Source organism: Styela clava, chromosome 4 (assembly GCF_964204865.1).
Source record: "Styela clava chromosome 4, kaStyClav1.hap1.2, whole genome shotgun sequence".
In the NCBI taxonomy this organism is placed as follows: Eukaryota; Metazoa; Chordata; class Ascidiacea; order Stolidobranchia; family Styelidae; genus Styela; species Styela clava.
In genome coordinates this window covers 718,204-731,458 of record NC_135253.1, presented here as the reverse complement: position 1 = coordinate 731,458, position 13,255 = coordinate 718,204, and the positions used below count along the sequence as shown (strand labels likewise).

The 13,255-nt window shown below is 35.4% G+C and overlaps 2 protein-coding genes across 2 annotated transcripts in view; both read right to left on the bottom strand.

Annotated features, from left to right (window-relative positions):
- Positions 1 to 10,610, bottom strand: part of LOC120326162 (MPN domain-containing protein-like) — a 135,831-nt gene extending 125,221 nt beyond the window's left edge. The window contains exon 1 of the mRNA XM_078111588.1: positions 10,160 to 10,610. The gene's annotated coding sequence lies outside the window, so the exon portion shown is untranslated. The remainder of the gene's footprint in view (positions 1 to 10,159) is intronic.
- Positions 6 to 4,676, bottom strand: LOC120326153 (uncharacterized). The gene has a single exon (XM_039392391.2). It carries the CDS (start codon positions 4,033 to 4,035, stop codon positions 2,032 to 2,034), a length of 2,004 nt encoding a protein of 667 aa, XP_039248325.2. The 5' UTR covers positions 4,036 to 4,676; the 3' UTR covers positions 6 to 2,031.
- Positions 10,611 to 13,255: the final 2,645 nt, after the last annotated feature.

Below are 13,255 nucleotides of genomic sequence, written 5' to 3'. Positions count from 1 at the left end.
ATATCTCTAAAATGTACAAGAAAAACAAAAAATCAAATGAAACTGTTTCTAGGGTAAAAGAGCATTGCACAGAGGATTTCTGTAACACTAGTACGAGAAAAATCATTGCCTGCTGTTGCTATAACTAAATTGAGCATATGAAAAATCATGCAGATCACAATATTCAACAAATTGCATAATTATATCTTAAAAATCAATGGGGAGCATGACCAATCAAATAAACAGAACCTAAACCTTTCTTTATTAGTGGAGTCTCTATATTGGTATATTATTTTTCCAATTTCATTAAATGAATTAAAACCTTCCACTCAAGCTTATAAGTTAATTTCTAATAAACATGTAAAATTTGTATGGAGTGTTAAGCTTGTACATGCTATATAACTATAACAACAATCTAGTATGTGCATGAGCAACAAACTCATTTGCATTTAAGATCCCTGATGCCTATTGAGCGCAAGGTAGAATAGAATAGTTTTATACTCAAAAAATAATATGACAAAATGTATTAAAATTTCTACCATTTATTGTTACTGCACAAAAACCTCTAGTTAAGGTATGATCTGTACCATGTCACAGACTAGATCCATGTCGAACAAAAACCAAAAAAATTTAAGATGTTGTAGAGGGAAAGTATATAAAGCATAAATTTTTGATTCATTCTTTCAGAAAAAAAAATATAAAATACCAGATAGAATAAATCAATATGGTAAAAATAAGTAAAAGAAAAAGGCAATATAATATGATGGAAAATCATTATATACAACAAAAATGCAATATTTTCAAAACTAGACTGATCAGAAATAAAAAATGTGGAAGGAATGTTCATAATCCAGTTTACAAAAAAAAAAACTTGCAACAAAACATCCGATATTCCAATGCATAAAGTGTCATGAACAATTCACATACGGTAAGTGAAATAAAGCATGAAAGCTGTGATGCAACTACGACCTGCTTTCAATACACAGCATATGATAAGTTGGGTGTTCGTCCCGGGGTTCACTCGGGATAGTAAATTTGAAGATATAAAGGCACTGTTCTGCACCAATTACCAATGTGCATTGTTATAAATAGAGAGCAATTGCTTTGAATAAAAATTTTTCAAATTCAGCCGGTGTTGAGACTCTGCAACTTGATTGGTTTAAACAGGAATAACATGCTTTGACGCAGAAATGGACTAATATCAATCAATTGATGCAGCAGAGTTGCTGGGTATTTATGTGTTCATTCTGAACATTTCAAACACAATTTGAGTAGTAAAATATAATCAAAAATGTAATCATTATTGATATTATTATGTAACAAAGCGAGATGTATCATGAATTGAAGGTACTAACGCTTTCACATCATTTTTTTAAGTTATACTAGGAAACGAAAACCGTCAAAACCCTGGTTTGAAATTGTGATAACCTGAAGCCCTAGTTGAAAATAATAGAGCCTAATTGGAAGCACTATTGATAAACAGACAGTTAAATCAATTGGAAAAACAGAAGTTTCGAATTTTTACAGAAGATAGATTATATTGTGACTTGAGTAATCTATTGTGAGTAATCTTCAAATTTAGGTAGTTAATTTCACTCCAACAATACTATTAGCATATGCATATCTCTCCCTCTGATGGGTGGCCAGCCATAAGTGACAACAAACAACAATGTACTAGATAATTAATGCAATATAGGTAGGTATTAACAAAACAAAATAATGTGTATTGATGTTTTATAAATGTGTAAAACCTTTGTCAGTGAATTTAATAACTTTCTCTGTACTTGGTAAGTATAATATACAATAACTATTTTCAATGGCCATCAGTAGAAATTAAAGAATAAAAATATATAGGTATATGGACATAATAAATGAAAATAACAGAATTACATCATTTAATAACCAATTCATAACTGTCAACAGTTTTATATACAAAAAAAAAATTGTTCATGATTTAATGAATGATTGTGAGCCTGCATTGTATCAACTTTTATAACAGAAATCAGTGCTTATTGAGAATTTAAACTTCAAGCAATATTTTTTGCTGATCTATCAATTTTTATCCATGTTCTTCTCACTGCTGAGACTGCTTTCATCATCAGCATCTTCTTCTGGTAACAAATCTGCTAAATCAAGTCTTTGCATTGCCTTTAACAATATCTTTTTAAGCACTGAACAAGTGAAAGGATATGGTGACTGTGTTCGATACCAATGCAATAAAACAATCTGAGCGGGTGATAAGTTATAGGTCTGAACAGCACTTTCTATTATTCCAACGTCACGAAAGGAAAATTCCAGTTCTGATGCTAGTCCTCTCCAATCACTTTGTGATACACTTTGTATTTCTAAGCCCAAAATCAACGCCATATACGTGCTATATGGCAATCCCAAGCTTGCCCTGGCTGCCTCTGAATTGATATCTTTTAAGAGAATAGCAATAGTCATTTCGATATTCATACTGTTTATATACTGGTTGGAGTCGGTACAGGTGGGAAGAAGATTTTGTTGTTTAATGGCATTACGTATCAAGTCTTGAATATTTTCATTGTTTGCTTCGCGCGGAGGCACCTTAGGTGGAATGGCATCAGTTGGTTCTTCATCAATAGATTGTGCCATTGTTTGCATCACGCTATCTCCAACAGCACCTTCCAATGCATCAGCGTGATTTGCTAAATTTACATAGGGTCTGTCTGTCTCATCTGTAGCCACATGTTCTCTAGAAGCGATTCTGACAATATTGTTCGGGGTTCCAGGCATTTCACTAGTAACATTGGTTGCACTGGATTGTAACATATTAGCTGTGAAATTTTCATCAGTCAAATAGTCCGAATCTACACTGATTTGAGAAGTTGGATCCATAGTTTTTTTAAGATCACCGGAGTCTTCAGGAGGTGGCATTAGAGGACGATTTGTGTTATGGTGACGAGGTCCAGCATTTACTGAACCATTAGAAAATGGGTTTGAATACGACCTGTGCCCTGTATCATTGGAATTCTTGCTAGGAAGTTCATACGATGGGTTATGGACTCGATTAAACCTAAACTGCATTGATTGTGGTGATCGCTGTGAAACATTAGGCATGGCGTGAGAAGAACCGGCAGCTAAATCTCCAGAAAGCCTCATATCAGGTTCATCTTGTGAAATATAAATGTTGTTCAAACCATTTCTTTCAGAACCAGAAAGATCTCGTAAACTTCTTGCTGGCGGGTCTTTTTTCCGTTCAGGAGGTATCCTTACAAGATTAGGATTACCATTTAAATCATCAAATCTTGAACATAACGTGGGTCTTTCAGGTTGACGTCCCTGACTTAGATTTGTCAATATTTCAGATAATTTCATCATACCATGGACGACTACAGATATCTTCACGTCAACACTGTAATTTTTATCATAAAAAGTTACCCTGGAGCATTGAACACCATTATTATGAACTTCCTGTACTTCATCTACAATGGCAATAGAATCCGTTTTAAATAACTTATCCAGAAGTATTTTCCCTTTCCGACCAGCATGTGAATTATGCAAGCTGAAACACTCACATAAGTTTACACGACTTGCATGAAAATATCTCATATCGCCAGTTTCCTTTTCACTTTGAAATATCTGCCATCTACTCATGTAATGCATAGCTTCAGTTATTTTGCTGTACCAGGTACCAAGAACATTATGGTCGGTATCTGTCATAGCAGTGATAGCATCTTGAACAATTAAATGCTTGTCTTTAAGTATCACACATATGTATCTTCTCATTCCACCTTTCATATAATGTTCCCCTTTTTCAAGTCCACAAAATTCTTCCTCTGTGAATTGAAAACTCAATTTTAGTCGGAGGTCTTTCTTTGTAAATGTCCCAGGCTTCGGACTCACTATGTCATATTTAAAAAGTCTGATGTCACATTTCATTAAACCATTATCTGCTTTGCTTGTCCACAATTGTCCCCAGCGCATCTTTGGACTAAATGATTTCTGCTGATGCATAACATAACCACAGAATAACTCTTCAGACTCTTCTTCAGCAATACCGTTTGATGGTCGAATTTTAGGCCTAACAGCCATATCGATAGCGCAGTAGTGCAAATACTTTTATAGTCTACAGATGTAATAAATGTAGAGAAAACAATGATAGAGATTTGCATCTATGGAAGAAAATTTTTGCTGAAAACGTAGTATAAACTTTCTTGAAAAAAAAATTATAGACTCAACTCAAGTACAGAAGTATTCACTTAAATTGGAAACAAAAAGGGACATATTTTGTTTCTCAATTTTACAACACGAATGTATATATTTTTTCAAATTCGTTTCTTAGTATTATTCAAAAGCTGGAAATATATAGGCCTACATGAGATTTTTTACATTTTTTTTTGTTATTCCAACAATGTATACATCACAATCTACCATAAGGTGTACCACGGCCTCTCATTCGATTACCAGCCACCCAAACGATGTTGGGTATGGGGTTACTAGATTAGTTAGCCATTTATTATGTTTCAGATGCATTAATTCTTAATATGAAGATTTTCCGATGCGGAAACACTCCAGGGGTCTTATTACTGTATAATTTCAATTTGGCTGTATGGGTCTCAGTTTTAGAGAAGTCAATGGCTTTGCTTAATTTTGTTCGACTACTTAAATTGTGAGTTTTTACAAATATGTAATTATATAAACACTTCTTCAAAGTACCATTATAACTAAACAGTTACCCCAGCCCACTCTCACCCTGCGGTCAACGGATTATTCATCTACAGTATCTATTGTACTCACTGTATAAACGGGGTCTTACTACTTACTGAATACAGAAGGAAACCAGCGCAAAACAGAGGGAAACAGCGCAAAACTGGAGACGCAGTCAGTACCACCTCCTGCCACGAAAGAACCACGGCGCCTCTCGCCATGGTTTTATGGCGCTATTTCCGGTATATTTACAAGGTTATATACCAGATTATAGGTCATCATGCGAAATTTTATCTACCTTTTTGGTGCTCCAGAAGTATGTGCAGCAATATGTCGCACAACCTGAATCCGCTACACACACACATACTATTTTCAGGTTGTGCGCCATCTTGATGCACATACTTCTAGAGCAGTGGTCTTCAAACTTTTCATGACGCGACCCCATTACAAAAAATTATGACGTATGATGAGCATTGGCACCCCCAAAGTATATTTATTGAAATAGAAAAAAAAAATAACAAATAAAAACTGATCACACTTTTAACTGATTGCTTCTCTTCGCAGAGCTTTTGAGATTGTGGAATAATGTAGCTTAAGCTTCTTATCGATAGAACTTTTTGACAAACAGCGCATTTCGTTTGGCACTTTATTTCGGTTAAACCATGCCTTAAAAAAGGATTGATTACATGACCTTTTCTTTTATGTTTTTCAGTCATTTGTGAAACTTGGCAAACAATAAAGCAAAAGCAACGATCATAGTCCATTACAGTGAAAACACAGCAACTGTTTACTTTAAAATTTAAATTATTGTCGTTACACAATAGCCTTATTATAGAGATATCACTCTAATTCAGAATAATGCTAGTCGGCCTAGTGAAGTGTAGACTGCACACTGTTGTGTATCAGCTCATTCTTTTTCACACGAACCCATTCGTGATCAACATGTCATAATTACTTTCTCGTAATTACTCCTTGTCTGCATGCTTATTATTCGTGTAAAATGTATAGCGTTAAAACTGTGTTATACTGACGTTTTACTTATAATAACTGTAATATTTTTGTCTACTGGCAATTTGGTAATATCCAAGACATCACACACACAATAAAATAATAACAGAAGAAAACATCGCCGGACACTCTGCGACCCCATAAATATTTAAGGCGACCCCACCTGGGGTCGCGACCCACACTTTGGTGATCACTGTTCTAGAGGACCCTTTTTACCTAACCCTAACCTTAAAGCCAACCATATCCATATGGAAAATGTTCTAAATTATGGTACCCAAAATGTGTCACCAGCAGGGGCAGACCTGCCATTATAGCATTACTGGCTACATAGGTTGGTTTGTGTTTTTAATTTGCTGCCGTGGTACTCCAACTCAAAACAAGGTGCCCCGAACTCATTGCAAAATTTTTTTCTGCTTCACACTGTTTCGTGCTGTTTTGTGGTGTTTCGCGCTGTATTCAGTAAGTAGACCGGTAAGACCGGTATAAACGTTAACGAATTTCATAAGACTGTAAAAATAAGCACAGTTAATCCGACTGTGGCCTACAGGCCTAATAGGAATTGAGTGTGGGCTAGCGTCACAATGGTGGGCTGGTGTCATATGACTGCATGATTGAGGCCTGAAGGCTGGCATCCCACGAGTGTCTGAGTGTGGTTTGGGCAAGGGTAGCTCCGGTCTAAGCCTATATTTGTATATACTGATATGCATATGTCATACTGTCATGAGAACATAACTGTATGTTGTTAATTAATGTTATGTTTTGTAACAAATTTGCAATTTGTCACTTTAAATCATCGAATATTACCCCAATTAATCTTAACCCTTTCCGTGCGGTGGGCATGTATACGTACCAACGACAAAAGTCGCTAGATTGCGGCGGGTACGTTGATGTACTCCACTGTTTTGTTGAGCAATCGGTCGCAAACTGTTGGTCTAGTTTTTCCGGGTTTTAGTTTATTGATAAGAAGTCTTCTTCGAGATTAACATAAGCGCCGGTAAATCTCGCTTTCGTTCACGACGGGATATTTATTTGCGGCGGTACGAGGGAGTGTTTTTGAAATTTATGCAAATTTCGATGTTTTTTGGGTGGTAATAGAAGACATATTATCCCTTCCATCTACCAAAGTATTTTGAGTTAGATCACGAAATTGCTACAGCAATATTATGCTATTGTTTGCCAACCACGAAGCGGTAACAGTAAAGGATTTAGCGAATATTTCTATATTTTATCACGGTTTGGAGTTTCAACTCCCAAGAAAAAAAAATGCCTTTTTTCTATCCGGTTTGTGACTCAGACCACCACTTTTGAAAAAAACATTTTTTTTTAATCGCCAATTGCAAGCTCTTTAAATAAGCTTTCCAACGAGCCGTCAGTGGGCAGCAGAGGATCATTAGTTTTTCGTTAGTCGATCGATTAGTTGTGGGGGTACAAATGCATAAAATCGGCGTAGCAAATACGATTATTTAATAAAAAATAAAAATCGCATGGAAAGGGTTAAAAACTTGACTTTCGACTTAGCACCTGTAAATTTCCACGAGCATAAAAAGATTCATACTCACGGGCCAATGGCTATTTTTGAACTTAAAATAGGTCATTTCATAAACTTTACAAGATATTTGACCTAAATGATAGTGCCAATGAAATGAGAAATTATCATTATCGTGCACATCCTAGATTCCTCCTATCAAAAACGAAACGAACCAGAATTTGATTGGTCAGAGAAAAATCTTCTTCCCGAAAAAGTAATAAATAAAGATTATTTATTTAAGACAAATTATCCACTAAATTGAGAAACCCCCAATTCCATTTAAATACACTGATCGGGACAAAGGAAATGTAGTGGTGGGAGAAAGGTTAGCTGTTCTTGATACTTCTGCTGTTATCTTAAGGACAATGCTATTTAAGGTACAATTTATATTTTGTGATTTAGGTCGTGTTTTATAATTTCTTGTTATTGACGATCTCAATTTGTTTAACCGGAGCAATAAAATAATACTGAAGGATGGATATTGAGTTGATCTGTTATATAAAATTAACAGAAGCTCCCAATTTGAGCATGTATAACTTCTGATTAATATAATTGTTTTATATCGGAGTCTAGATAGTAGGAGCCCAATATATATAACAAAGTCTGAAAGTAGTAAACTAGTAAACATCAACTAACGAATAAGATAGCCAACAGCAATTTTTGGCTAGTTTATTTTGCCCATCTCTGCATCTCCAGATCTCTCAGTGCAGCAGTGAGACCTATCTTAGCTAGCCTATCCATCATATGAATTTTATGATTGTTCATTAAAAAATAAAAACTTTCAACACCAGATTACTGTACACAGGTACGGCTGTACGGTACTGTACCGGTACACTCAGACACTACAGGTCTAGCCTACAACTGTACAAGTTGGATAGACTACTCTTATCTTAAAAAAAGAAATCGCGTGTCAGTATTGGTATGAATAAATTTCTATATTTTCACATTTATTCCCGATTCCATAACCACATAACATCCACATGCTGCTGTGCTGACATGTCTGCCTCAATGCAGCAATAAGGGTTACAGCCTTAGGAATACACTCGCCAATGAGATACCAATGAGAAAAAAAAGGAATAATTAAAAACAAGAACATATTTTTTTAATGGTTCACAATGAGCAAATAAAAAATAAAATAATTATTTTTTAAGCCATCTTCAATGATCACGGCTGCGCGTTTTTTTTTATTTTATTTTTTTATTGGATTTTTATTAAATAAAAACAATATTGCAAGAAACAATATCGTTCAAAATCAAAAAAAACATTGAATAACAATATCATTTCAGATCACTCTATTGGACATGCATTTTTTGGATTTTTCTAAATTATTGAACATTATAGCAGTAAACAATATTAATAAATTCCATAAACCATTCATTCCATAGAATATAGATCACGGCTGTGCGGTGAAACAACATTACTGTAACATTTTGACGTCGCGCCTCCTAGCGCATGTAAACCCATATGACTAAAGCAACACCAGATTACTGTAGACAGGTTCGGCAGTACTTTTTTTTTTTTTTTTTTTTTTTTTTTGCCAAATTCAATTCCAGAGTCAATATGGAATTATTTAATTATGTTTTTGAAGCCAATTAAATTTTCAGTTTTTGTTTTATATAATTTTATTTTTGTTTTTTGGAAACCAATTGCATGTATTGCGTTCCAATTACGGTAATTGAGGAAAATTAAAACAGTTGGATAAACAATTATTAATACATATCAAACCCAGTGATGATAATCCATTTTTCGTCATATATCCGTTTGTATTGAAGATTGTCCATATTTCGTCATAAATATAGCATTTTTATGTACATATATAATTAATTATTTTATATTAGCATGGAAAAAGAGAAGGTTTCAAAAAATTAGACAGAAAATTCAAAAACCTATCATGCTACTAGATTTTCATTTAATCTGTCTATGTTATGCAATCATTTATATAGTCAAACCTCCTAAATCAAGACAATCTCAATTTCTTCAACTCATTATCGATTTTTGTAGTACATCATCAACAATTTCGTCAGATAATATTCTTTGCCTATCAAAATCTGACATTAATCTGATTACACCCAGGAGTTTGCATTTAAAAATAGCTCGCAAGTTACATTGCATTTGGAATACATCATCATATTTGACACTATTCCTGAACTCCCATATGGCTGATTTTCCACATTGAATGATTAATGATACCACTTCACTATGAATATTATTAGCAATAATTATGTCACAATTGATTTCCCTTACATTGCACCACTGCCAAAAGTCAATTATCCAATCACAATAACAAAATAAATGTATACAGGTTTCTTCATTTTCATTACAAAATACACATTGTCCATTCTCATCATCAAACCAATATTTTAATTTGTCCCCCGTAGGTAAACCATTATGTAAAATTTTCCAACTTAGAATTTTATATTTATTTGAGAGTTTATATTGCCAAATATTTGACCAGTCTATAGGAATATTCAAATTTAATTTTTGTGTAATGTACATATCATGCCGTGTAGCAATTTCTGTGATTTTCCTTATTTTCAATAAACTACTTATTTTTTTGGTGGATAAATTGGAGTTCATATATCTATCGATTCCAAGTCTGTTTTCGGGTAAATTATGATTTCTCGATAGAATTTCTTTCCAGCTAATAGGTAGATTGCCCCAAACCTGTTGGATTTCACTAGAGCATCTATTTAAATAAAAGAGCTTTCTTCTGTGATCCCCAATTTGATCAATAGAATATATTCTATTTGTTAAATAATGCACTGTGTTATCCACAATATCAGCCACAGAAATGACTTTTGCTTGTATCCATTTGGATTGGTTCGGCAGTACGGTACTGTACACTCAGACCAGAGACAATGCACCACCGAGTCCACGCATCTGAAAACATATTATTATGGCTTACTATGGACCTTTCCCCGATCTTTGACCCCCGAAAAATTCTTCCTATACTTTACCATTGCAAAATTTTACAAGTGCAGTTTCAAGTATTTTGTGGCGTCTACAGCTGCCGCAAAACCATGGCGGGATTTCCAAACCACGGCCACTAAGACCAAACCCACGGCGACTGACTTTTTAGCTGCCACAAACCAATAGCGAGCTGCCGTGGTTACGGCAGCAAATCGAATACCACCAATTTTACTGCCGTAACCACGGCAGGTCGGCTGTAATAGCAGGGCTGCCCCTAATCTGCTGATGGTGATAAATATTTGGTGAGTTGGAATGTTTTTTCTTATGGATACAGTTTGGATGGATTTGGGGTTAGGGTTAGGGTTTAAGTAGATATAATTTCGCATGATAAACTAAAATATGGTACATGAATTTGTAAATATACCGGTAATAGCGCCATAAAACCATGGCAGGAGACGGCGTGGTACGTTCGTGGCAGGAGCTGCCATGAAGTGGTAAGAACTGCGCCTCAAATTTTCGGGGCTATTTTAAAAGTGCTTTTGCGATTTGGCGCCTGTGAAATGGGTAGGTGTTTCAAACCATCATTATGATTCATCGCATACAACAATCTGCTTTTTTAAAAGTACCGGTAAAGAATTTTAGCCTAGTCTATCACAGCTATTTCTACACTAGTTTTATTACTGCAATTAAATAAAAACTCCTAGGAAGACAGAGTGATCATTGAATTATCTGATTTACATTTAAGTTTCCGAAACACAACTGAAAACTAACAAATAGAGTTCAAAAACGCGAAAACGAGGTAATGTTTACGACCACGCTTGAAAATCTGTCTGAGTGAGAAAGGTGTCTGAGCGAATGCGAAAAGGGAGCATTGTTACGTAACTTTTTGCATCTTGTTGATTTGCCAATGTCACGAAATAAACAAGGAAGTCGATGCTCGGGGAAAGGTCCATTCCGTTGTTATGTAAAATCTTTGCTCAGACACTACAGGTCTAGCCTACAACTGTACTGATTTTTATAAATTATTGAACATTATAGCAGTAAACAATATTAATAAATTCCATAAACCATTCATTCCATAGAATATAGATCACGGCTGTGCGGTGAAACAACATTACTGTAACATTTTGACGTTGCGCCTCCTAGCGCATGTAAACCCATATGACTAAAGCGCATTATATTTCGGATTTTAAAACATTTATAGTGCTGTGGTTGCTATTTTGAAGCTGGGCATGTAGTTGTATATAAACGAGAAAAGATGTGGTTTGTCATAGGTTACAATGCCTAATGCGTCATATCTTCCCTTGCCGCATCAACTTGCTCATCATCTTGCACATAATAAGCTGATAAACAGGTGTGGTAAACATATTGCAATATGTTTCCTAGGAGTCTCATAGAATAGAGACCCCTCCCCCCCCCCCCCCATTATTTGAAATTGAAGAAGACTGAAAAAATCGTATCAACATAATATGCATGTCCTGTGTTCCACCAGGACGACGATAATTACGTTTTAGTTCTCGCATGGAATCCACAGCCCAAATTTTTTGAAAAAAAAGGAAAAATACACATAAGAAATAACGTCATACTCATAGATTCATTGCAATCGATTAGGGGTCGCGAAAGGATTGCCTTTGAAAATTTTATTGTTTATCGGGAAATACGAATCGAAAAAAAAAGATTTAATCGGACACATTTCCACACATTACTATGGCGGCATTTCGGAGTAATGCTTTCATATTTCAGTCGACGCAACGGCAGGTAACATTGAATTGATGGACCACAACATTTCAAAATATGTCGTATCGGTTATGGATTGAATGCTTTGCGCAATTTCGAAGTGTAGGATTTTAACGCAGAATTTGGGATTTTTCCAATGTTGAGTAGCCGAATCCAATCTAGCCTATAACTAGGCAGTTTATGGCATATTTCAACTGTGGGTAAACCGCGGCTCGCGGGCCGCATGCGTTAATCAAAATTTATTATGAGACACGTTAAGACTTAATTATATTATAACCTAACAATTTAGTGAACAGCTGCTCGTTTAACGAGTCTACAATTTGAAATTATAATTAGACAAACGGCCACAAGAAGAAAGTTGATGCTGAGTGCAGGGTTCAATAGTGCAGAAAATATTCGAATGGTTCTCCTTGAGATGCAATGCAATGAGGAAATAAAAATTCATATTCTATTCGAGTGATGCATCACTGCTTCATTTTTTCAAAAGGTAACTTCTTGAAGGAAATCTCTGTCCAAATTTGAAAAACCATGCGACAAAATTCAATTTGATGTTTGGAGGTAGGCCACATATGTGTGCGAACAATTATTTTCAAAAAATGAACATTACAAATAACAAGCAGAGAACTAGGTTTAAAGATGCCCATTTAAAAACCGTTCCAATCCTGGCTTCATTCAGTGTGTCGCTGATGTCGAGAAGCTATCGAGCGTGATGCAGCAACAAGACAGTGTCACATTAAATGTCATCTGTAAAAAAAATTCAATGAGACGGACGACTTGGTTGAGTTCGGGAATTGTCGCAGTCTTCACGCGCTGTTCCGGTTTTAACTTTCAAAAAAAAAAATATATGTGCGGCCCGCCAAGACGTGCAACCCATAATCTTGGCCCCCGCGAGCGAAAAAGGTTGCCGACCCCTGGGCCCGTACCCTCGGTTATCGAATACAGCTTCCCCAACTATCAAGTTCTTGGATATGGATCAAATAAATGACAGTTAATTCTATGGACTTGAGGCCGTGTACATGATGAGGAATTGGAAATGAATTTTACCGCACACCATTATGATGTATTTTAGTGCAGGTCATCAGGCAAGTAGCCGGTGATTTTTGAGGAAGTAGAACCCTGGATCATTTTATTTTCGACCTCTCATGATGGAAAAGGAGTTTTCAGCCATGCACTATTGCCATAAAAACAACGAAATCGCCTTTCCATCAGTAAACGGGGCGATTTGAGATTGTTAAAAAACCCACTGAAGACCATCAAGATCATCCATTTCATTAAAAAACACTATGAACTATGATTTGGCTTCTTGTTTATTTGGTCTGTAATATATTCGTTTTTTGTAGTGCTGGGGGCGATAATCTTCCATCAGCTGATTTATGAGAATTTTCAATTTTGTAGGAGATATTATTTTTGAATAGAGTGCAT

Coding starts and splice junctions, on each gene's coding strand:
- LOC120326153 (XM_039392391.2), bottom strand. CDS start 4,035: ATGGCTGTTAGGCCTAAAATTCGACCATCAAACGGTATTGCTGAAGAA.